Source organism: Acomys minous, assembly GCF_964271855.1.
Source record: "Acomys minous genome assembly, chromosome: 6".
Lineage (NCBI taxonomy): Eukaryota > Metazoa > Chordata > Mammalia > Rodentia > Muridae > Acomys > Acomys minous.
The window spans coordinates 60,849,611-60,874,802 of record NC_140487.1 but is presented as its reverse complement, the minus strand read 5'-3'; the positions used below and the strand labels follow the sequence as shown (position 1 = coordinate 60,874,802).

Genomic DNA, 25,192 nt, shown 5'->3' with positions numbered 1-25,192 from the left:
TGAATAAACTACTTAAATAAAAATTAAAAATAAAAGAAGTTTCCATTTTGTACCTGAAACATCTCTTTGTCTCCCAATCGCAGTCTAATAACCACTGATGTCAAGATTTCTTATCTCAAGATTTTTCTTTCATCAACCTTTTGGTTTTTACACTGAACGGTTGGCTTTGTCCATTGTTTTTCCCCTTGTGCTGTTTAGAAAAACAACCTCCTTTCCTCTCCCTTCCATAATTAACTGCTTAGGCAGTGGGGTTAGGTTTGCTTTGAGGTATTTCCTACCTGCAGGACATGACCTGGCGTTTTAGATTTCCATTAACTGCAGTGCAAGAATCCCTGCCCTGGAACGGGACCTATAGGAAGTCTCTGTGAATTGTTCGTGGTGGCCCACACCTTTAATCCCAGCACTTGGGGGGACAGAGGCAGGTGGATCTCTGTTATCTGAGGCCAACCTGGTCCACATAGTGAAGCCCAGGCCAGCCAGGACTATGTTGGGTAGGTGAGAGCAGGGAACCGCAACACAGTTACCAACTGTGTCTGAGGCTGTGGGGAGACCTTATGGTGGCTCTTCTGTCCTTCCCGGTATCATTAGAGTTTAAAATGATAAAATTTAAGAAGTCCTTTCTGATCTCTATAGTTCTGTAACATTTGAGAATGTAGATAACCCACATGGTGTGATACCTTATGCTCTGTGGATTCTTTATTCAGTTGCTTAAATATTCATTCATTCTTGAGAACCTCACTTACGCTCCAAGTAACATCTCCACTCTGGAGTTCCCAAATCCCTGTGGGCTGATTCAGCCCCTGATGTGGATCCAAACCTCTCAACACCTTTGGTGTTTTTGTTTCTTCAACTCAGATTATCAGCATTTTGAGAAACTTCAACATTCACATGACATTCAGAGAATTCATCTTTTTTGGTTTCAAAATAAATGAATCAAAAGCAACCCAAACACCTATCATGACAAAAATAAAACTCACTGGATTTAACTATTTAGAATCATACTCTAAAAAGAACAAAAGAGCAGAATTGATATTAAATAGACTTTTCCCTTTTTAGCTTTGTAAAAAAGATTTTATTTATTATGTATACAATGTTCTGCCTGCACGCCAGAAGAGGGCACCAGATCTCATTAAAGATGGTTCCGACCCCAAGACCCCTCCAGCCCCCCTTTTTTTTAAGCTTTGACAGTGGTACTGGAGGGATTTCCTTCTGCTTTAAGATGGGACTTTTGAACTCACTGCATTTGGGAGAAATGCTCCTAATGTGGTAGAAAGAACAACAAATAACCTCTTTTTTTTTTACCAAGGGAGAGCAAATATTTTGGTGGTATTCCAAAAGAGAAAATTCTTCATAGTTTCCTATTTTAAATTATTATTATTGTTGTTGTTCTTGTTTTATCAAAGTAGAGCCTCTGTTCCTAAAACCCACTTTCCAGTGGGTTTAGCCACCATTCTTCAGGCTGGCTTTGCTCATAGCCTTGATGTCCCGCCTGCCTCAACTCCAGTCAGCCTCTATCATTGCAAACAGTTGGCTAAGCCTCTTCTTAATGTCAGGCTCACGGGGGACCTGACAGGATTTTGTGTGTACTCTGATGTGCTCAGCCAGTTTAGACTTATAAATGAAGCCCTTCCCACAGTCCCCACAGGCAAAGGGCCTCTCAGGCCTGTGGATGCGCTGGTGCCTGAGCATGTGACCCCTTTCCCGGAAGTTTTTGTCACATTCAGGGCAGCGGAAAGGTCTCTCGCCTGTGTGCAGGCCCTGGTGGCTGAGCAGCTGGGCCTTCAGTCGGAAACTCTTGTCACACTTGGGACACCGAAAAGGCTTCTCTCCCGTGTGTGTCCTCATGTGTTCCACGAGTTTCGAGTGTTTGGCAAAGCCCTTTCCACACTGGCAGGAGAATGGCATTTGCCCACTGTGCAGCAGCTGGTGGGCCTTCATGTCAGCCTTCACACGATAGCTCTTGCCACACTCCAGGCATTGGAAGGGCCTCTCTCCAGTGTGTAAGCGCCGATGGCTAAGCAGCTGCCCCTTGAGGCGAAAGCTCCTGTCACACTCAGGACACTGGAAGGGTCTCTCCCCGCTGTGGACACGAAAGTGTTCCGTGAGCTTAGACTGTCTAGTAAAACCCTTGCCACACTCCCCGCAAGAGAATGGCCTCTCTTTGCTGTGGGTGCGCTGGTGGGCTTTCAGGACGCCCTTTAGACGGAAGCTCTTGAGGCACTCAGGGCATTGGAAGGGCCTCTCACCGCTGTGCACTCTCAGATGCTCGCGGAGCTTGCACTGATGGGTGAAGGCTCGGCCACACTCGCTGCAGGAGAACGGCCTTGCTCCACCGTGTCCCAGTTGGTGGGCTCTCAACCCGTCCTTCGGACGGAAGCATAACTCGCACACTGTGCACTCAAAGGGCTCTTCCTCCGGGCGAAGCCGCCACTGGTGCCTCAGCAGCTGTCCCTTTTGACTGACGTTCCTCCCACATTGGGCACACCAGAAAGTTTTCTCCCCGCTGAGGATCTGGTGGTGTTCTGCGAGTTTGCAATGTCTGGTGACGCTCTGAGCACACTTTCTACAGGAGAACGGCCTTTCTCCGCTCTGCGCACATCGGTGGGCATTCTGCATGCCTCTTGGGCAGAGGCGCTTGTTACTTTCTGGACACTGAAAGGATTTTTCTCCTGTGTGTGCCAGGCAGGGGCTGGCCTGCTTAGATTGTGAGAGGAAGCAGTTGCCACATTCTGTGCATGAGCAGGGTCTGTCCTCACCTAGGATGCCGCCACACTGCAGGGCTTTCATTCCGCGGTCCCTGTGGCAGCATCCCTCACCTTCCAGACTTGGACCTGGCTTTTGTCTTGAGGGCATTATGGTGTCTTCTGTCCAGGGGGCTGGCCTCTCTTGGCTCTGCTGGTACTGGGGAACATTACTATCCATCGGGGAGCTCTTGTCACATGTTGGATGCTGGCAAGAATTATTGTGCTTGAGGTGGTGGCTGAAAAGGGGCTGCTCAGGATAGAAGCACATTTTGCATTTAGGGCACTGTGTTGGCCTCTTCCTTGTATGGGCATCTAGATGTCTCACCAAATACTGCTTCAGGCAGAAGCTCTCCCCACATTCAGGACACGAGAGGCCCCACTGCTGTTGCGCGTCAGCCTGTCTGCTGAGCTTCTTCCAGACTCTCCACGATGGGCTCTTAGAGTGGCCCTTTTGGTGTTTCACCAAGTGATTCTTCTCCCAAGAGTTTTCCCCACAGACAAGACAGGAGTGTTGAATGCTCTGCCAAGAGGGAACTTTCTGCAAGCCAGGGAGATCCAGCGCTCTGTGACTTGACAGTCCTCCTGGGGCAGCCACACTGGAGCTGTGCAGGACTGCAACATGAGCCCCTGGGCTCCATGTTTGCGCGTTTACAGGACTAATGCCTTGGTCATGCCCAAGGGAATCATCTTCCCTTTCTCCTAAAACAAGTCCACAGGGACGCGGACTCTCAAGAGAATTTAACCGGAAATAGTATGTGGTTTCTCTTGATGTCACAGCTTGCTGGCTACCTGAAAATGAAAATGAAAACAAAAATTCAGTACATCTTTTGTCTACGGCATGATTGAAAATCATCACCGGTAAAGCGATCCATAAAGCAGTCAACCTGTGGTGGTCAGAGCACCCTGCTCCCACTAAACTAAAAAAAAAAAAAAAAACAAACCACGATATGTGGTTCTACTATGACCGGAATGAGTTCAGTAACCATTTGCACAAAGTAAACTGGAGATCTGTTATGAAGAAGTGAAAAGCTGAAAACGCAAGTCTCAAAGGCCAGGCATAAGGAGGCCTGGAGACTGATTCCATAGGTATGACTCCCATTTGCCCAAGTGCAAACCTTGCCAAGCTAATTGCTTCTGGCTTGGGGCTCTTTATCCTGTTAAAAAACAAAACAAAACAAAAAACAACAACAAAAAAACCAAAACCAAAACAAACAAACAAACAAACAAAAAACAGGGGAATAGGGCAGAAGAGACAGGTGGGTTAAGAGTACTGACTGGTCTTGTAGAAGACCCAGGTTCTGTTTTTCTTTTTGTTTTTTGTTTTGTTTTGTTTTTCAAGACAGGGTTTCTTTGTGTAGCCTTGGCTGTCCTGGACTCGCTTTGTAGACCAGATTGGCCTCAAATGCACAGGGATCTGCCTGCCTCTGCTTCCCGAGTGCTGGGATAAAAGGTGTGTGCTACCACACCCAGCTCCAGGTTCTGTTTTTAATTCAACTCCATCTTCTGACCTCTCTGGGCACTGCATGCACACAGAGCACATAAACTCACACAGGCATACACACCATACACATAAATAATAGAATAAATTTATTAGTGAGGTGTTTTTTCTTTTTTTCAAAACAGGGTTTCTTTATGTAGCACAGGCTGGATTCAAATTTAGAGAGATCTGCCTGTGTTTGCCTCCCCAAATGCTGAAATTAAAGGCATGCACCACTATGGCTAGCCTAATAAAATAAATTAAAAATAAATAAATAAGGAGAAAACAGAAGTGCATAAAGAGGGTTGTGAATGAGTTAATGTGGTACCTACCTCACTGCATCCTCCAGAGCTGCTGAACAGCATGACAGCTGCACAGATAGCGAACATTCCATTTTATGAGGACATTCTTCTTGGAGTCACAATATTATGATGGCAATAAGATCCTAACAAAGCCCTAAGAAACACCCACAGATACACTATCTGTGTGCTTCTGTCCTTGTCTGTGATGGTTACTCTTTATTGTCAGTCTGACCAGGTTTAGACTCATCACTGAAACACACCTCTGGATGTATTTATCTTGGTGATTTCAGAGAGATTTAATGAAGGAATGATCACTCTTAATGTGGATGCTACGATTTCATGATTGAGAAGTGGGGGGGGGGAATGGATGAAGGGAGGGAGAATTGAGTGCAAGCATTGATCCATCTCTGCCTCCTGACTGTAGGCATAATGTGAACAGCCACCTAACATTCCTGCCTCCATGGTCTTCCCCACAGGATGACTTGAATCCATGCAAACCATGGTCAAAATAAACCCTTCATTTTTGTAATTTGCTTCTTGATGGGCATTTGGTCACAACAATGAGAAAAATAACTAATACAGAAAACTGGAGCTGAGATTGGGGTCACTGCTGTGATAAACCTCACCACGTGGTTCTTAGCCCCTTGAAACCGGTTTGTGGGAAGAACGTATGTACGGAGTTTCAGGCAAGAGAAGCCATAAGATGATATAGGCAGACCCTAATATGCCATTCTGCTGGGAGTTTGGCTGACTAGAGTGCAAAAGAAGCAGTTGTAAGTGTGGTCTAGACGGCCCAGGCTACCTCCCAAATTGGCAGTAGAACTTGGCAGTGTTGTTCATGCGGGACTGGTTTTGCAAGCACAAGTAACGGAGGAGTAAAGGGGGTAATGAAGGCTTGTGCCACAGGTCTAGAAAGCTGCTGAGGTCAGGCAATGTGTAGCAGGGCCAGATTCCCTGCAAGGAGTCTCTGAGAGGTCACTGTGTGAAGTTGGGAAGCTAAAGCCTAGGCTGTAGTGCAGACCCAAGACTGTTAGAGAAAACTGCAGGAACAAACTAGAACTGGCCCAAGACAGAGTTCATGTGTACTCTAGGGGCAGAGCTGGAGAGATGAAGCTCGTTAGACCAACAGAGCCCAAGTGCTTCCTTCTATCGTAAGCCCCAGATGATAAATATGGAGCTGAGGGTTTAGTGTTTGCCCCGCTGGATATGGGTCTTGCTTTGCTACTCTATTTTCTTCCTATACCCCCATTCCTTATTTTTGGAATAGGGATGATTATATTGTGCCATGTAGATTGGTAGTGTATAAATAACTTTTGTTATTATAGGGCCTCACAGCTGAAAGACTGCCATGGTCACAAAGGCAGGGAAAGCCAATCTCAGCTTTGTTCTTTCCCTTTCACTGCTAAGAACAGCTTCCATTAGTAACTACTTCAGCACTGTTTATCATTCCTTCCAAACACTATATTGTAGGTTCTTGTATTTGCTTCATTTGATACACCAAGAGTTTAAATACTACTTACTAACCTGCCCAAAGTCACTGCGGCAGCTCAGAGGTTAAGAGCACCAAACACTCTTTGAAAGGTCATGAGTTCAATTCCCAGCAACCACATGGTGGCTCACAACCATCTATAATGAGATCTGGTGTCCTCTTCTGGCTTGCAGGCAGGATATTGTATACATAATAAATAAAGAAATCTTAAAAAAAAAAAAAAAAGAATGGCCCCCATAGCTGGGCAGTATCGGCTCATGCCTTAAATCCCAGCACTCAGGAGACAGAGGCAGGTGGATCTTTGTGAATTCGAGGCCAGCCTTGTCTACAGAGTGAGTTCCAGGAGAGCCAGGGCTACACAGAGAAACCCTGTCTCTAAAAACAAAACAAAACAAACAAAAAGAATGGTCCTATAGACTCATATGAATAATTGGTCCCCCATCGGTAGAATTGTTTGGCAAGGATTAGGAGGTGTGGCCTTACTGAAGGAGGCGTGTCATGGCACGTGGGCTTTGACATTGCCTTTCTCAGTTGGCTCGCTCTGCCTCTGCTTGTAGACCAAGATGTGAGTTCTCAGTTATTACTCTAGTGCCATGCTTGTCTGCATGCCACCATGCTCCTTGCCATAATGCTCATGGACTCTAAACACCTGCAACCCTGAGCCCCAAATTAATTGTCTTCTCTTATAAGTTGTCTTGGTCATGGTGTTTTTCTCTCAACAACAGAAAAGTAACTATGACCATCTCCTAGAAAAGGAGTGACCAGACTCGGGCTTCAGAGTTCACATGCCTAATGGGCTATGCTTCACCGCCTATCTCTAAAATATATGCAACAAAAATCAAGCCTCAGGTCAGCCAAATAGGAAGAAAGGACCAGAGAAAGAAAACAAGCAATCTTAATGTGATATATCTAGGTTAAGATCATGGTTTCTTTTTCCTTTATTTTCTCTCTCTGTCTCTGTTTCTCTCTCCCCCTCTCCCTTTTTTGAGACAATGTCTCATGTAGTTCAGACCGGATTTGAACTCACTACTCTTGCATCATGTCCCAAGTGCAGAGATTGCAGGTGTGTACCACAACATCCATTTTAGGACACTAGGTTCTTAATACTCACTCTCAAGTAACTGTTCCTCAAAAACTAGACGGAAGTGCACATCATCTGTAGAGGAGCGAATCCCTTCCTCCAGCTTCTGTTTTTCTCCCCAGCTGCCGAAGAGCTCTCTCCCAAGTTCGATCCAGGATATTAGTTCTGGTTTGGGAAGTCCGCTGTCTGTACAGAAAAGTCACACAAGGTAGCTTGGCTTGAGTGTTACAAAGCACGCCATTTTTACATTTCTCAGAATCTACTTCTGGAACAATGTGTGAGATGGTAGCAAATAGACTCTAGGTTTTCATGAAGAAAGACACACTGTGACACACTACAGCCTCCACAATGAGATTTTTTTTTCTTTTTCTCTCTTTTTTTGGGGGGGAGGTTGCAAGGGTGGAGGTCAGGTATGATGGGATAGAGAGATGAGTGAGACTGGGGTGTGTGATATGAAATTTACAAGGCACCAATAAAAAGTAAACAAACAAATAACAACAACAAAGAATATCTTAGCTATTGATACCCATTGAAGTGAGCAGCTATATATCTGTGTCATCAACTTTACCACATGTCCCCAGATTTTTTTTTTTCCCAAAGCGGCAGGGGAGGTTTACCACTCAGTTCTTTTGTTTGTTGGCCATGTGTGTGCATATTAGGGGAGGGGCCAGGCTGACAATGTAGATTATATTTCTTTCTCTAGCAGATCAATTGCTTTAACTGGTTCTTGTGTAAAATAAAAACAGCGGCATGGGTCACATGTTTTAGGAACAATCATAGTCAGAACCTGGAAAACTCAACAGTGGTGAATGAATGTAAGTTTCACAAACCTTATAATATGAAAGTAGATATGCTGTCATGAGTAAGCAGGAGACACAGAAGACAATGTAGGACAAGGAATTACCGTATCTTTAAATACTGAAGGAGTCACATGATATAAAGCTAGTAGAACATGTATATTTTATTATTATCTCTTAGAAGCCTGTTCTTCTTCCCATGAGAGAGAGAGAGAGAGAGAGAGAGAGAGAGAGAGAGAGAGAGAGAGAGAGAGAGAAAGGACATGGATCCAGATTTGGGGGGGGAGTAGGGAGGAACTGGGAGGAGTGGAGGGAGGGGAAACTGTAATCAGGATATATGTGAAAAAATAAACTATCGTAAGGAAAAGGAAAAGCAAAAGGGAAACATTTAATAATACATTCAATTTGATCTCTCCGAATCCTTTTAAAATGAATCTAGGGGCTGGAGAGTTGGAGAGAGGTTAAGAGCACTTACTGTTCTTTTAGAGGATCGAGGTTCGGGTCTCAGCACACACGTGGCAACCCACAACTACCTGTCATTCTAGTTCTAGAGGGATCTAACACTCTCTTCTTGCTTCTGTGTGTTCTGTATGCACGTGGTACACAGACATACGTGCAGTCAAAACACTTATACACATAAAACAAGAAAATTAAAATTATTCTGGCACAAAGTAAAGTCAATAGAACATAATCTAGAGATTTAAATACATTATTTTAAAATTTAAAACTGTCCAATAGACACACATCAAAAACCGAGAAGGTGGAAAATAAAAGGGGGATGTCACAAGTAAGACAATATTTCATTTTTCATATTAATTGGTCAATATTACTAAACTTGATGAATCAAGAAGTGTGTGTGGTGTGTGTGTGTATGTGTGTGTGTGTAAAATCAGGCAATCTCAGAGTAAATTGTGCTGGGGAAAGTTCTAACATATATCTTAGCTTCCTCTGACTGTGATATTACATGCTATCTTATATACTCTGCTGTAACATCTACCCAAACAAAGACTGGTAATGTTAACACATGAGTATTAACAACAACAACCAAGAAAGAAAAGACCTTTCAGGGTTAGAACCTAAGCAATCTTGCTGTGTAGCAGGAGAAGCAAGTGACTAGAGTCGGGTTAGGGGGAGCTCAGGAGACTCAGTTACAAGAATCACCCCAGAAAGTTGAAAGCTCCTTACCTAGAGAGATGAGAGTCTCATAATTGGCTCTCATGACATGCTTGTACAGTTCCTTCTGCCACGCCTCCAAATGCTGCCACTCTTGCTCAGAGAAATAAATGGCCACGTCTTCAAAGGTCAGCGGTAACTGAAGTGAAAGACACAACCCAAGGTACAGTCATGATTGCTACAAGCGACTGTTAAGTGAAGACTCATGTGGTATACAGCGGTTTGATTTCGGTTTTTTGTTGTTTTTTTTTTAACTCAGCAGTTTCTCCCATAAAGTGATCTGTGGGCTGGAGGGATGGCTCAGCAGGCAAGACCACCGAGTGCTCTTCCTGAGCACCCAGGTTCAATTCCCAGCTCCCACACGGTGGCTCACAACCACCTGTAACTCCAGCTCCAGGGAGCCTGAAGCCCTCCACACACACTGCACACACACACACACACACACACACACACACACACACGGTGCACAGACACACATACAGACGGAACACCCACACACATGATATAAAAAGGAAGGAAAAGTTTAATTAAATAAATAAACCAAACAGCTTGCTTGCCCCCGAATCTACGCACGTGGCTCTGCTATCAACACTACAGCCATCTCATCTGTGTCTTCAAGGTGTGTATCTGAACGTATGGGATGGAATACGTTGACAAAAATGAAACCGAATCACCGTGAAACTTCATTCACTTAATGTGTCCTGGCCATTCATTCAGACAAATACAAGGAAATAAACCCACGTTGGGGTAAACTGCATCATTACATTATATTCCAGAAGGAGATAGAGCCCGCTAATGGGCCATTCACACACTGCTTCTTTACTCTGAATTTTTATTTATTTATTTTAAGGCAGGTGCTGTGTTTATTTATTTTTATTTTTATTTATTTATTTATTTATTTATTTATTTTGGTTTTTCGAGACAGAGTCTCTCTGTGTAGCCTTGGCTGTCCTGGACTCACTTTGTAGACCAGGCTGGCCTCGAACTCACAGCGATCCGCCTGCCTCCGCTTCCTTGAGTGCTGGGATTAAAGACGTGTGCCTCCAGGCCCAGTTTAAAGCTGAGTTTTAAAAGGTCTTTTGATTCATTGATATTTACATGAGAAACCCAATATTTACATTAATGCAAATTACTTGTGTTTAACATTTATTTAAAATAATAATTTTGTGCCAGGGGCAGTGTAGCCTTGGCTGTCCCAGACTGGCCTTGAAGTCACAGTGATCCACCTGCCTCTGCCACCCCAAGGCTGGGATTAAAAACGTGTGCCATCACTCCTGGCTGTGACAAATGCTTTTAATCCAGCATTGAGGAGGTAAGGGCAGGTGGATCTCTGGAATTCCAGGCCAACCTCGGTCTATAAAGTGAGTGCCAGGACTATGTAGAGAAACCTTGTCTCAAAACACACACACACACACACACACACAAAGCCTAGTACTTTCTGATGTATTAGAAACACAACAAAACTTCATATTTTCTTATGTGTAGTTTCTTCTATGAGAAAACTAGGCTAATGAGTCTCATTCAGGACCATTGGCTCTCCGTGGGACATTAGGTGAAGCTTGGTGACATTTTTTATTGTTAACAATTTCAGGAGGTGTGCTACTGGCATCTAGTGGTTATTAGCGAAGAAAGCACAGCCTAGTCCCCACACAGAAAACTACTTACTCTTCTATATCAAACTATGTGTCCACATATCCTTACTTTTCTTAATAATGCCACCAAAGTACAAGAGTATATATTCTGGTGATCCAGATAAACATATCAAAGGAAAACTGTAAAGTTGTGCTTGGCTTTGGTTTCTGAGCTAGGCTCTCCACACTCCAGGTCTGGCTACCCTGAGTACCCTGCAGGAATCCCCCTGCTTCTGCCTCCCCAATGGCAGGTCCAGCTTCAAAGGGGTTCCTTTAGGAGAAAAGTGAAAGTTTTCTACTTTCCCATCTTAAAAAAAAAAAAAATTATGCTGAAGTCGATAAAGTTGGTGCCAAGAATGAACCTTCAACCTCTGAAACTGTGAAGATGATAACACCACCACCACCAACAGAAATGCATGCCAGTTTTGCCATCATCATTTAAGCCACAGGAGATCCACAGCAACAGTGTGCTTGTAAGTGCTTGATTAAGATGGTAGAGAATTACATTACAGCTCCTACTATACTCCATTTTAAGTATCCACTGGGGTTGGACAACATACCCTCTGGATTAGGGAGAAATATTGTAATTTTGCAACTGAGCCTTATGATCTGTTTTGAATAAGTTCACAAAATATCTGTCTTTTCAGGAAACTGAAAAGGATTTTTGTATTAATTGGAAGAGTGTTTTATTTTGCTTATTTTTTCATCTACACGAATGGCCATCTTCCATTTACTCAAAATTCTGTTTATAAAGGTGCTATCTTTTACACTGAAAAACTGTACATTCGTTTGAGAATGTACAGGGTAGTTTTACTTCAGCTTTATTTAATAAATGAAGAATGCTTAACAGCACAATTAGAACAGCATAATAAAACGCAGCCATATCTTTTACACCCTGACTTCAACAAAACACGAAATAATCATGCAGGGCGTGCTCCCTGCAGGCTTTACTGTCCTTTTCTACCCCTTGGCGTGAGGTCCTCCCTCAAACATTTAACGTGAACAGCAATGAACGCCAGTCTGCGGCTAAATTATGACACCGTAAACCCACAGGATACCACTGCAAATCTTCGTAAACCCACACCCGGAGAGCGTTTGCTCTGCAGCTGACGGTGGCTCCGGCGACCGCCACAGATCCCGCTTTGTTGGGGTCCCACTGCCGCTACACACGCAACCCGCGCGCGGTCCCGCCCCAGCCCTAAGCCCTTTTCGCGCGGGGCCCTTACCGGAGCGGGTCCGGCCATGGCCAGCGCGGACGCCCCTAGCCTGAGCACTAGCCCCGGCGACGCCCACGTTCCCCGGCGATGCTGCAGGCACCCGCTCCGCCCGGACCCTAGCCACCGACCCCGCTCTCCCCAAACCCAGCCGGGACACGGGTGGAGCACAGAGGTCCCTGCGGCCCCACAGCGCCCCCTGCGGGCAGGAGGAGCGGCGCTGCTCAGCACCGGAGGGTCGCGTGATCACAGCCCACTTTTCTCTGCAGTGACAAAGAGAACGCAAGGGAAGTGAGGGAAAGTCGAGACCTGCAGAGCGTCTCTGAGACAGAGACTGTCCCTGGAATCAAGACGAGGAGATGGAGGCTAAGACTGGCAAGAAAATGGCCAGAGAAAGGACCTCCCCTCGGAACAGGTTGCCACTAGGGAAAAGGGGTACACCTGGCCAGGGCCAGAGGTGCATGTTTTTCCATAATTCCCGTCCATCCGTATTGAGAGCGCTCCACTGACCTGAGCATTGGTGGGATTCCCTCCTTTGACCAGAGAAGCCCTTGGAAATGAGGGCAGCCACTCAGCCCTCAGGCTTTCGCTGCAGGTCACAGGTGGGTGGGCCCTAAGCATCAGGAAAGAGCAGCCACAGCATCTAAGGGATTCTGGGGAAATAGACAAAGGGATGGAGAAAGACACGGAAGGGGCATGGGAGAAATGGAAACACAAGAAGAGAGTAGGACACACAGGAAATAAGAAAGGGAGAGGGAATGGAAGACAGCCAGTGTCCCCAGACAATTAACTTCAAATTGTTTCCTGGTGTGTTAGGTGTCCAGCAAAAGTATCCTAAAGAAAAAAGTGTGCAGCTTGGGGAGAGTAAAGAGAAAAATTAAATAGCCCCTGAATGGTCATGTCAGTGTGTTTGGCATAGAACAGTGACATATGTATTACTACTCGAGTAATTTATTTTAGAAAATATTATAACACAGGGACCAGTGAGTTGGCTCAGTAGGCAAAACACTTGCTGATAAAGCCTGACAAACATCAGTTTGATTCCAGGGATCCATGTAGAGATGACAAAGGAGAAACAATTCTACAAAGTTGTCCTCTTACTCCCACTTGCCATCACCCTCCAGCATCCCCATCCCCAACCCGCTCTGCCTAACAAAATAATAAAACTAATTTAAATGTAGAGTACAACTGATTCTTTTTTCCTTCTTGAGGCAGGGCCTCACAATGTAGCTCTCAGTGTGTATCCCAGCCTGGCCGTAATCAGAGATCCACCTGCCTCTGCCTCCCTGTTTTGAGATTAAAGGCATGTGCTACCATGCCAAGCAACCTGTTTTTATTTTGGTCTCTTGTTTTTGTTTTTAAGATTTTATGGATATGGTTGCTTACTGCCTGCAAGTATGTCTGTGCACCACATGTCTGAGTGCCTTTGTGGGCCAGAGGAGGGCAGTGGATCCCTGGATTGGTGAGCTGCCATGTGGGTGCTGGGAATAAAAACCACTGAGCCATCATCTCTGCAGAGCTCCGACTGTCTGCCTTCCGAGAAGGTGTCTCAAAGTCACTTTGTGGTGGAGGGTGTCCTTGAACTCCCAATCTTTCTTCTCCACCTCTCAAATGCTGAGGTTACAGGTGTACACCATTGCATCTGACTTGTTTCCCCCTTTTCTAAGTACAATGGGCTTGTTTCCATCTTTGAACCTCAGTTTCAAGGGGGGCTGAACACACGGTTCAGTGGTTAAGAGTAGGTACTCTTTCAGAGGTCCTGAGTTCAATTCCCAGTGCCCACATGGTGGCTCACAAACATATGTAATTGTAACTCTTCTCCTGGTGTGTATACATGCAAACAAAACACCAGCTAAGACATCTCACTGGCTTATTTATTTACTGAGATAAGTAGCCCTGGTAGGCTTGGAACTCCCAGTGTAGACCAGGATGGCCTCAACTCACAGAGACCTTCCTGCCTCTGCCTCCAGAGTGCTGGGATTAAAGGCAGCCACCACTCTCACTTCCCCTCCCCTTTTAAAGACAGGGTCTTAAAAACAAACATACACAAACTAAAATGGGCCAGAAGTCCTTATTTATTTTTCTGCGTAATACTAGAATGTAAATTGCTAGATATGGAGGATACATTTGTTTGTTTGTTTGTTTGTTTGTTTGTTTTTCAAGACAGGATTTCTTGGCTGTCCTGGACTCGCTTTGTAGACTGGGCTGGCCTCGAATTCACAGAGACCCACCTGCCTTTGCCTCCAGAATGTTGGGCTTAAAGATGAACGCCACCATGATCAGTGCCCCCTCCCTTTTCATGCATCTGCGTGTTTTGCCTGCATGCATGCCTGTGCATCATGTGTCCTCTGGAGGACAGGAAGGGGCATAAATGATATGAGACTGGAGTCACAGATGGTTGTGAGCTGCCATGCAGATGCTGAGAACTCCACTCTGGTCATCTGCAAGAGCTTAACAGCTGAGCCATTTCCACAACGCCTTCTTCTTCTTCTCCTTCTTCTTCTTCTCCTCCTCCTCCTCCTCCTCCTCCTCCTCCTCCTTCTTCTTCTTCTTCCTCTTCTTCTTCTATGTGCACGCCTTTGCTTATTTGGGGGCCAAGCACAGTGGCGCACAACTTTAATCCCAGAACTCAGGAAGCAGAGGCAGGATGGTCTCTGTAAGTCTGCTCTTGTACTAACTGCTCAAGTGCCTATAATTTTCCTTAGTTAAGGGTCACTGCTCTGCATGCCTGTCTCCTAAGTGCTGGAATTAAAGGCATGTGCCACCATGTCTGGACCGAAGCTTTTCTTTACCTGGAACTTACTCTGTACCAGTCTGGCCTTGAATTTAGAGATCTGCTTGACTCAATTTCTTGGAACTAAAGGAGTGTCTACATTCCAGCCAGAGTAGCCATATTGCTGGATTAACATTCCTCTACACTGTCCTGCTCATGCAAGGGGATAGTAAAAAAGCAATCTTTTAAATCAATTACTATCATAGCCATGCCGTAGGTAATAAAGAAGGTAAAGAAATTCCAGGCGGCAATGGACCCATTGGTTGAATTTCTCTGTTCATTCCTCTTAAATCTGTTAACAATCTCCATTTTCCTGATTTCTTTTTTTATACCAAATACAGGGGAATTGCATGGGCTGGTAGACCTTCTATATGCTGAGCCTCTGGCTACTCTTGTACCAGCTGCTCAGGTGCCTGTAATTTTTCCTTAGTTAAGGGCCATTGATCTACTCACACAGGCTTGTCAGTCAACTATTTTAAGGGTAGGGCCATTGGTATTTCAGAAATGCGTCCCCCCCCCTTTATAAATTTGGAAACTCAATCCCTGTGTTATGTCCTGTGTCTGGACAACTAGCACAGCCTGGGGTTGTTTTTGATGACTTTTATCAATACCTTCCCCAGGAGCATCTACCATTTCACCCCTCATTTCATCACGGGCAGTCTCTGGGACCGCAGGAATATTGATCTGAGTACCCCACTGAGTAGCAGCTGAGCAAGCCTATCACCTGTATTCAATTGCATCTCTCTTTTTACAGAGCCCATCGTTTTAACTTCTCCTTTGAAATCTGCGTCTATAATTCCTGGATGCACAATGAATCCTGGGGGCATCAATCCACTCCTTCCCAAGATATTCCCTACTGTCCCTGAGAGCAAAGAACCATAAACTCCAGTAGTTATTTTATAATACTGAATTTTCAGGGATAGAGTAAATTGTTTACCTGTAGCCAGGTTTAGAGGCACATTGCCTGCAGTAGCGTGCATTACATCTCCAAGGCCAAGTGGCGGCTTTTTTGTCTTCATGTTCATTCTTGGCAGAAATGGATTGCTGTGGGGCCCTGAGCCAGGCCCTTTCTTAGGCCGTTTCCCAAAGGTAAGAGGTTACTTTGAATATATCTTGTTTAAACCTACATTTACTAGTCAGGTGGCAACCCTTGCCATATCACCTCCACACCCCTGGAAGCCTACGCATTCTTTTTAGTTTATATTTAGAAAAATCACTGCCTTTAGAGATGCCTTGTTCACACTCTTGTTGCAAATGACCACATTTCTCACAATTAAAGCACCGAGCATTTTGAGATCTGAAACCTTTGGTGGCTTGGTCACATTCTCTTTGCAAGTGGTCCTATTTCCTGAAATTGAAGTATCAAGCATTTTGATATTGGCGGCCTCTCACTATAGCTTGATCTATTGTATTTGCATGGTACATATTAGAACCAATAGGCCATATCCCCTATCCACTCATCCATAGGTACTGCTCCCACATTTGTTGGTCTAATAATATTTTTTACATTCGATATTCCCATTTTCAAACACTAAGGTCTCTATCAACATCTGCCTTGTATCAGGGGCTGATATGGCTTTGTTTACAGTTAGGACTAATCTTTGTTAAAATAAATACACAAATAAATAAGTGAAGGCTTCTCCAGAGCCTTGTATAATCTTTATAAATAAGGTGGCCTTTTTCCTTGCCTCCTCAACTTTGTCCCAAGCTCTTAAAGCCAACAAATGACATTGTTCTATATAAAAGCATCATCAAATTGGATCTGTTCTTGTATATCAGAGTACTGCCTTTCACCCAGCAACTGGCTTTTTTTACTATATTCATTCCTCACGCTCTGTTTCACTGTCCAAAATCTGCGGCTTCTTCCCTCCACCATGTTAACCACTGCAACTTCGGACAGCCTGTAATACAGCTGTCACCAATCCCTTCCAGTCTTGGAAATAATTCTATTTTGAGTAGTCCACTTATTTAAAAAGTTGTTTCACATAAGGTGAGCGCATCCATTATGAAATGGCGGCCTCTTTAAAACGGCTTAGATCTACCATTTCTATAGGATGCCATCCTATCCTGTCATAACCTTGTTTCCCCGCCATCAGCAGGCATATGCTGTACGACTACTGCTGGTGATGATCTTGTAACCCCCGGTCAACCCTCCTGTGACACTGGTAGCAAGGGCGGTTCAAAGTTAACCATTTCTTTCAAAACAGGCTGTTTTGTCGGAGTGTTATGCTGCTTTTCCACCTGCATCTTCTTTCCCTCCATACTCCTGCAGGAAACTCCCACATTCTTGCTCAGTCGCTGGGACTGAGTCTTTCTGTTCTCTCTTTTCCGGTGCTCCTCGCTTCCCACGTGTTTCTATCTCCGTCTGCAACCTCTCCAGTTGCACAGCCAACTCTGCCGCCCTTTCAGAAATGAGAGAGCGGAGTGACCCCTTTTGTTCTTCTATTTCAGCCATTTTTCAATCTCTCAGGCCCCTTCATCTTTCACCTGCAATTTTCCCAACTGCTCAGCCATTCTTTCAAATGGCTTTTTTAAAAAAAAAACAAAACAAAATATGTGAAGAATAAAAAGGAAAGAAGAAGAAGAAGAAGAAGAAGAAGAAGAAGAAGAAGAAGAAGAAGGGAAAATACTTTCTGGGGCGAAGTAGGGAATATCTCAGTAATAGCTACCGCAATACAATTTTTTTTTCTGGTCTCTTGAAAAAAACTTCATTCCTTCATCCGCTGCCATTTACTTTACAACATTTGAAATAAAATTCCCCATTTCTTTTCCCTTTATCAAGCCCCATGTTTGGGCACCATTTGTAACTGACCTTTGCTACTTTGTGGGTTCTTTTTCCCCACCTTTTATCCCCCTGGTTTCAGCCCCTAACACTAGATAGGGGAGAAACAAGGAGAGAGGGGAGAGAGAAATTAGGGAAATCCCTGCATCTAACGTCTTTCCTTTTCTTTCTTCTATGACCACAGCTACTAACAAACTGCAACCAACCTCTCTAAATGATCAACAACCACCAACCCCACCTCTAGGGGCCCTAGCATTTATATCCTCTCTAAAAATTTCCCAGAATTCCAAACATCACACAATTGCAGAAATTATGCACAGCTGACAAAACCATGTTTTTGCTAGAGGCAAGTCATAGTCAGCTGCTGCAGACAGTCTAAAGCAGTCGCACATCCCTATACTTGGGATTAAAATGAACACATGTTCTTATATTTCTATGTTTGTTTGTTTGTTTGTTTTCCGATTCATGTCTCTTTAATGAGATTACAGGCTTGTATATTTTTGGGAGTGGGTAAAGGTAGCACAGTCCTTAGTACTTTCCCTCTTTAGGGCTCCAGCCCTTTCAGGCATATTCTCGGAGGATGGGAAAGGCCTACATGGAAAAGGACTGCAGTTGAAACCATGGCTGTTCCTGGTGGCCAAGTAATGGCCAATTTTCCTCTTAAGACTACTTATGGGATGTCTCCATAACTGGAAGCAACCCCCAAGGGAGGGACCTGGGGTATAGAATCTGGGGGCAGTGCACAAGGGGAATGGTCCTCCACGTCTGGGTGGGTGGCACTAGCCCTCATCTCCTTGACTGGCTCACCTTCACTGTAGTCTGGACAAGGGCAGAGCTCAAAACCCGAGTCACCAGTCAGGCGACGATAGTGGCAGGAAGAGGGTATTTGGGCTGGGCTCAGCCTTGCCCTGGGCTCAATCCTTCTGAAGAGGGAGAGCACTCCGGTGAGAGGAAACATTTGTCCCCTCCAACTGGGCAGAGCAGTTGGATTTAGCAGAGCAGCAGGTGCATTCACCGGAAGCAATCAAGGGGTGAGCCAGGACTATAGTGTAAGGAGATGGCGGTCTGCCTGGGTGGTGAACCACGTCCTCGTAGGCTGGGAGTCTGAAGGCGCTGAGGAGGCGAAGGTCAAGCAGTGAGCCAGCAGGAACAGGGCCTGCTCCATGGCATACTCCATGGTAAGCCAACAAGTGGATCTCACGCTGCCGCGGCCGCTGTTGCAGCCTGAGTTTAGCTTTTCTATGGCGGAAGGCGCAACAACAGGTAAAGAGGACTAGAACCATCCAGAGTAGCCAGAACCACCAGTTCGTAGCAGTAGGTGCAGCAGCCAGTCTCCTCACAACAGGGACCACTCTCACAGAGGTAGGCCTGGGGTATTCACTCCTGGGCACAGCTCTCAAAGCCGCTGCCTCTTCTCTGCTGTTCCTGCTGCTGGCCGGAGCCAAGCCTCCACCTACAGATCCCAGTAAGACCACAGCGTCCTCCACCGCAGCTGCCCCGCCCCTGCCCTGTCTGCTGCCACTGCCATGGTCCCTATCTGGCCCATCTTTGCTGCTGCCATCGTCACTCCGCCGGCCTGAGCTTCCATTCTATTTCTATGTTGTTTTTTTTTAAAGCCAAAATTTCAAAATTGCCGCTACAGGGTGTGCGTACCTTTAATCCCAGCACTAGGGAGGCAGAGGCAGGTGTATCTCTGAGTTTGAAGCCAGCCTGGTCTACAGAGTGAGTTCCAGACTAGCCAATGCTATATGGTGAGACCGTGTTTCAACAAACAAAAAATAATCAAACAAAAAATTAGATTATTGGGAGACGGAGAGATAGCTTCATGGCTAAGAGCAGTTGTTGCTTGTGGTGGTTTGAATAGACCCTCAAAGGTCTTAATGTTTGAATACTTGTATCTAGTTAGTGAAACTATTTGGGAAGGATTAGGAGGGCTAGGAAGTGTGGCCTTGTTGAAGGAAGTCTATCACTGAAACCAGGTTTTGAGGTTTCAAAAGATACTGACTATTCTTTCTCGTAGACTTGGAAATAAGCTCTCAGCCAATTTACCAGCGACATGGCTGCCTGCCTGCTGCCATGCTCCCTGGCATGATGGTCATGGACTCTAACCCTCTGAAGCCATAAGCCTCGAATAAACTCTTTCTTCTATTTGTTGCCTTGGTCATTACGTCTTATTACAGCAATAGAAAAGTAACTAAGACACTGTTTTTGCGGATGATCTGGGTTGGGTTCCCAGCACCATATTGCATCTAACAGCTGTTTGTAACTACAGTTCCAAGGGCCCTCTTCCGGCCTCCAAAGGTGTCCGGCATGCCCAAGGTGTACATACATGCAGGCAGGCAAAATACTCACATACATAAAATTAAAACAAATAAGTAAAAGACACAAAGAAAACATACTTATGCTTATGTTTATACATGATATCTATGACTACCTTTGAATAGTTCCACATAATGACCAACATAAGATAAGAATCATATATAAAAAATTACATAATACAGCAAGGAGAGTGATTGCCTAACCAGTTTTGGAACACACACCCCATCTAAAAGGAGATAACTTATTTAGGGAGATAATTGTTGCTGTGTAAGACTGGGCTCACTACTTGCTGGCTGTATTAATTTTTTAAAAAGGCTTTTTCTTTTGGAATAATTACAGACCCACAGGAATTATACAGAAAATATCTTCTGAGCCAAGTTTCCTCCAGAGGTCAAATGGAATATTATGATATAGTATCAAAACTGGGGAACTGATACTGATGTGGTGCTGTATTTAATATTTAATGTCTTTTATTTTGTTAAGCAATACTAAAAGGTATACATTTAGCTGTGCAAGCAACCACTCTCCTGCTGTGGGACATTTGAGCCTTTTCACATTTCTAGCTACACAATCGCTGGAGGCTTTTGGGTAAACAGGTGGTTTCACTTTTCTGAGATGGGAATTGAACTCAAGACCTTCGGAAGAGCACTTAACCACTGAGCCATCTCTCCAGCCCCGTTTTTTTTTTTGTTGTTGTTGTTGTTGTTTTGTTGTTTTGTTTTTGTTTTTGTGTGGTTCTTTTTTTTTTTTTTTTAGTTTAGTTTTTCCAGACAGGGTCTCTCTGTGTATCTTTGGCTGTCCAGGACCACTTTGTAGACCTGGCTGGCCTTAAACTCACACAATCCACCTGCCTCTGCCTTCCGAGTTCTGGGATTAAAGGCGTGTGCCACAACCGCCCACCCCCGTTTTTTGTTTTTTGTTTTTAAGATTTATTTATTTTACCTTACGTGTCTGAGTGTTTTGTCTGCCTGTGTGTCTTTACTCAGGAGCAAGAAGTGCCTGTGGAAGCCAGAGGAAAATATCAGATCCTTTGGAACTGGAGCTGCAGATGGTTGCTAGTCCCATGTCGGTTCTGAGAACAGAACCCCAGTCCTCATGAAAAGCAGCAAGTGCTGTTAACCACTGATGCCCATTTGTTTGTTTTCACATTTATTTTTTATTTATGTGTGTGATCCTTTGTAAGTGTCTGTGCATCGTGTGAGTGCAGGAGCTGGAGGCCGGAAGAGGACACTGGATACTCTAGGACTAAAGTTACAGATGATGGCCAAAGAAAGAAATCTTTTAAGACAAATAATTAAGTATGAGAAAAGTCTTTACTTAATAATTACTGTTAGAGCAGTGGTTCTCAACCTTCCTAATGCTGTGACCCTTTAATACAGTTCCTCGTATTATGGTGACCCCCAACCATAAAATTGTTTTGTTGATGCTTCATACCTGTAATTTTGCTACCGCTATGAATTATAACATAAATATCAGACATGCAGGATATCTGATATGTGACCCCCACCCCACCCCGCAAAGAGGTCATGACCCACAGGTTGAGAATCACTTTGCTAGAGGAGAAATCATTTAATAGTTTGGTGATCTTACTATCATTTTGCACAGGTAGATGCTCGGTGGTGCTCAGTTGGAAGTGTCGCACTTATGCAACCTTGTAAGGAGGGTTAGTATGTGAGGAGGAAGGAGGATCAGGAGCTTAAGGTCATTCTCCACGACCTGGGCTACGTGCCTCAAAAACTTAGAATAAATAAAAAGTCAAGGATGGTTTAGTCCTTGTTTGTTTAGTGTCCAGGGGAGCATCTAACAATTAGGAGAGAAACAGAGAGCTTATAAATTATAGGGTCTCACTGTGTAGCTCTAGATGGCCTGGAATTTGCTTTGTAGGCCAGGCTAGCCTTAAACTCACAGAAATCTTCCTGCCTCTGCTTCCCGAGTGCTAGGATTAAAGGCAAGCGCCACCATACCAGGCTTTGTTCTTGCCTTCTAAGGCCAATTTTTAAAATTATGACTTTTAATAATAACATCTCTAAATAATTGTCCTGAGGTCAGGGTCTCCATCTTTCTTCCTTCTTCCTTCCCTTTCTTTCTTTCTTACTCCACCTTCTTGTTCTTCAAGTTCATTGCATTTTATAGTGATGCTCTGTTTCAGAGAAGGGTGATTTTGTCTCTTAACTATGCACCGTCTGACCACAGTGTTGTAACCTGCTTATCCTGCTTAAACTCTATAGCCCCTCTGTTGAGACCTCCTTTAGTTCCAAGCATATCCATAGCTCCTTTAAGACCTGCTGTTACCTTCAGCCTATCAGAAGCCACTCTGCCTCCAAGTCTCCATTTTGTTCATAAGGTGAAATCAAGTTCAAGTTCTCAGGCTCTACATGCCTGAGGCCAGGATAGTTCAATACTTGCTGCTTAGAATAAAACAATAGATGAAAAACGCATGTTCTGCTTGAGTAAAGATAAATTTATGTTCTATTAGAGTAAAGACTGTGACATACTACTGTGTTCTCCTCTCCCAGGATGGTGGGAAACGGGAAAGGCCCCAAGCGTATGTCCTAGCCGATCAGCTTTAAATGCTTTGTCTAGCCACCTACATACGTTGTGCTCAGAGCAAAATCGATTTTTCTTGTATTTGGCTAATCAAAATGATGTAAAGCTGCCCTCTCCCTGGCTTTCCCACCTGGTTACCTGGTTGTTACCTGGTTATGGTTTTTTGTATAAAAAAGCTTGCCTTAGAAACAGACCAGCATCATAGTCTGGCTCCTGAGCCCAGATTACAGCCTTGACTGGTCAGTTTATGTTCAGTGTGTGTCAAGTTTTAGTTCGGCATTCAATAGACTTTCATCAGTCTGAGCCTGGTGTTTAAGTGGTCAGTGTGCAGCTATGCTTGAACCCATAGCACACATGCTCAGGTAGATGCACTTTACATATGAGATGCTACACTATTGAAATAGCACAGTGCTCAAGTCGAAGTGGCCTGACAGGGCGATCCCTTATAACCTGAGGAATTGTAGACCTCTGCTTTGGAGGACCTTGACTGGATTCACTTCTGAAATCCAGGTCTGAGAAGACTTTGCTTCATATATGCTGCTTATAAGGAGAGATGTTTTAGAAAGTTAAGGTTATGTGACCAACTTATTACCACACGGGCTGTCACACACACGACTACACTTTTACTCTTCCTTACTCTAGATCCAGCTGACTTAGGCAAGAGATTTATCTTTGTTGGCCTCAAAATGTCCACTTCTCAGGGATGGTAAGATAGCTCAGCAGAGGATTTGGATTTGATTCCAGCACCCACGCGGTAGTTCACAACTGTCTCTACCTCCAGTTAGTTGTAGGTTATCCTTAACTGTGGCCTCCTAAGGCACCAGACATCCAAGTGTAGGCAAACACTCATATACACAAGAAGAAAAGAAAAGAAACAACTCTTAATAAAAATTCCACTTCTTAGCCAAGCCCAAGAGACACAGTAATCCAAATAATCCAAATCTTTGGTGCCAATACAACGAGCTAATATGATCTGCTTTACCCATGTGTAATTTCTACGAACGATACAACTCCATTATTCCCACCTAACTCACTCATTTTTACTTTGTTAGTAGATTGGGATATCGTCCAGCCCTGGTGCGCGGCTCCCTGGGTCTTAAACCACCTAGCATTTGCTGGTCCTTCTCAGGGGGATGATGAGAAAACTAACAGAGAAGATGGCATCAGCCATCACTAAAACTCTTCCCAGAAGCTGACCTCCGGAAGGGTGCGCCGGATGCGGGGCCGCTAGGGGGCGCGCTGGCCCCGGAGGACCGACTGGAGGGGGCGCGTCTAGGCGCGCCTGCTGTACTCACTGTCCACAAAGCGCCAGCTGAGGGGCGGCTGCAGCCGGTGCGGCGGAGGCTGCCAGCTACTCAGCTACCCGGCGTCCCAGCGCTCCCGGAAGCCGGATTGCCGCGCGAGTGCTGTCAGTGCGAGCAACGCGAGACCGCTGTTTGCCGTCTGCGGAGAGCACCTAGCAGCCCGGCCTGCGTTCGGCGGCGACTCCCGGGACCGGACCGGGCAGCGGAGGGCCATGGCTGAAGCGACCGCCGCTCCGGTAAGGGCGATGATGCGCGGACGTCTCTGTCACCCGGACATGGGGGGAGGGGGGCTGGGGAGGGAGGGCAGGGAGGAGGCTGGGGACCGCAGCGGGCCTTGTCGCCCTCGTGGGTCTGCGGCTGTTGCCTCCACCCCACCCCACCACCCCGAAGGGCCGCCGGGGGACACGGATCTGATGTTTCTAGCCCACGCGCGCCGCGGTGCTTCGTGTCAGCCCGCAGAACCGGGAAGTGGGCTCGAGGTGTTTTTGAAAGGCACCAGCCATTCTGTACAGCTGTGAGAGCTGTCGTTGCTAGGTGCCGCAGGACGGTCACCTGCGACTGCGAGGCTGCGAAGGTAAAAAGCCAAGGTGTGTCCCCCACAACAGACTGCGTGACTGCGGACGACATCGCTAAGACTGGACAGGCCCAGGCCCCTGCGGGGACCTTGGGAGGCCGGCGGAGCTCAGGCTTAGCCAGTCGTGCGTGTGCTTGTTTGCTGCAGGCCTGCATCGGGCCCAGCCGTGCATGCATCAGATAGATGGCCGGGGCCACCAGGACAACCGGGCCAGTCTCTGCACACAGCCATTAAAGGGAGAGGGAATGGTTGTTGAGCAGAACGTTCTGCCTGCAAAGTATTGCTTCTGTTAGCCATCTAAGAAGCCTTCGGTCGGCTCAGGAGAGACGTTTTAATAGGTCAGAAGCCAGGCAGGTCCGCTGAGGAGTGGCTAAGAAGTAAGAGAAGGAAAAAGAAAAACAAGAGAGCAGTGGAGTGGAATGGGAAATAGAGCAGATAAGAATACCATCCTTATTCATGGAACTTAATTTTTTTCCCAAGGGAAAACAAAAACAAAAACAAAACAAAAAGCTTTTTTTAAAAAATAGTAGAGACCATCATGTACTCTTCAGGTATATGCTGAAAGCTGTGCACATACTTTTAATTCTCTAGTACTAATGTTTAGGAGGTAAAACCATGGTGACATATGGCTCACATTTGGGAGTCTGAGAGAGGAGGATCAGAAAGAAAGTAGAAAGAGGAAATTAATTCAGTGAATCTGTTTAGCCGAATGTATACAAAATATCATTTCAATAGTGATCAGTATTACGAAACTACTAATGAGACTTTTTATGCTCAGCACATCTCAACAGAACTGATGGCATTTCAAGGCTTCAGTGAGCACATGGAATCAGTAGCCATGGTACTGACCAGGGCAAGTCTGTTTTATGAAGAATTGGGAGATTGTGGATATTTTTAATTTTAAGGGAATGGAGGGATGGCTCAGGAGTTAATAGCACCTCAGTTTGGTTCCTAACATTCACATGGTGGCTGACAACAATCTGTA

The 25,192-nt window shown here is 45.2% G+C and overlaps 2 protein-coding genes and 1 pseudogene across 4 annotated transcripts in view; 1 reads left to right on the top strand and 2 right to left on the bottom strand.

The window, feature by feature from the left end:
• Positions 1 to 1,119: 1,119 nt before the first annotated feature.
• ZNF786 (zinc finger protein 786) lies at positions 1,120 to 23,740 on the bottom strand. 2 transcript variants are annotated; one of them, XM_084786140.1, is made up of 4 exons: positions 11,921 to 12,053; positions 9,076 to 9,202; positions 7,124 to 7,279; positions 1,120 to 3,533 (listed from the first exon to the last, which is right to left on the bottom strand). In XM_084786140.1, the coding sequence occupies exons 1-4, from the start codon at positions 11,936 to 11,938 to the stop codon at positions 1,495 to 1,497; spliced, it is 2,340 nt and encodes a 779-aa protein (XP_084642266.1). In that variant the 5' UTR covers positions 11,939 to 12,053; the 3' UTR covers positions 1,120 to 1,494. The 2 variants fall into 2 exon arrangements, with proteins under 2 accessions (XP_084642266.1, XP_084642267.1); XM_084786141.1 differs by lacking the exon at positions 11,921 to 12,053 and adding an exon at positions 23,625 to 23,740 and having other exon boundaries at positions 1,121 to 3,533.
• On the bottom strand, positions 18,134 to 19,521 carry LOC311599648 (WW domain-binding protein 1-like; annotated as a pseudogene). The gene is made up of 2 exons: positions 19,513 to 19,521; positions 18,134 to 18,856 (listed from the first exon to the last, which is right to left on the bottom strand). The product of its transcript is annotated as a WW domain-binding protein 1-like (transcript).
• The window catches only part of ZNF398 (zinc finger protein 398), a 29,752-nt gene continuing 28,195 nt past the window's right edge, over positions 23,636 to 25,192 (top strand). Inside the window, exon 1 of the mRNA XM_084786152.1 lies at positions 23,636 to 23,869. Within this exon, the coding sequence (XP_084642278.1) occupies positions 23,846 to 23,869 (24 nt within the window). The 5' untranslated portion in view covers positions 23,636 to 23,845. The remainder of the gene's footprint in view (positions 23,870 to 25,192) is intronic.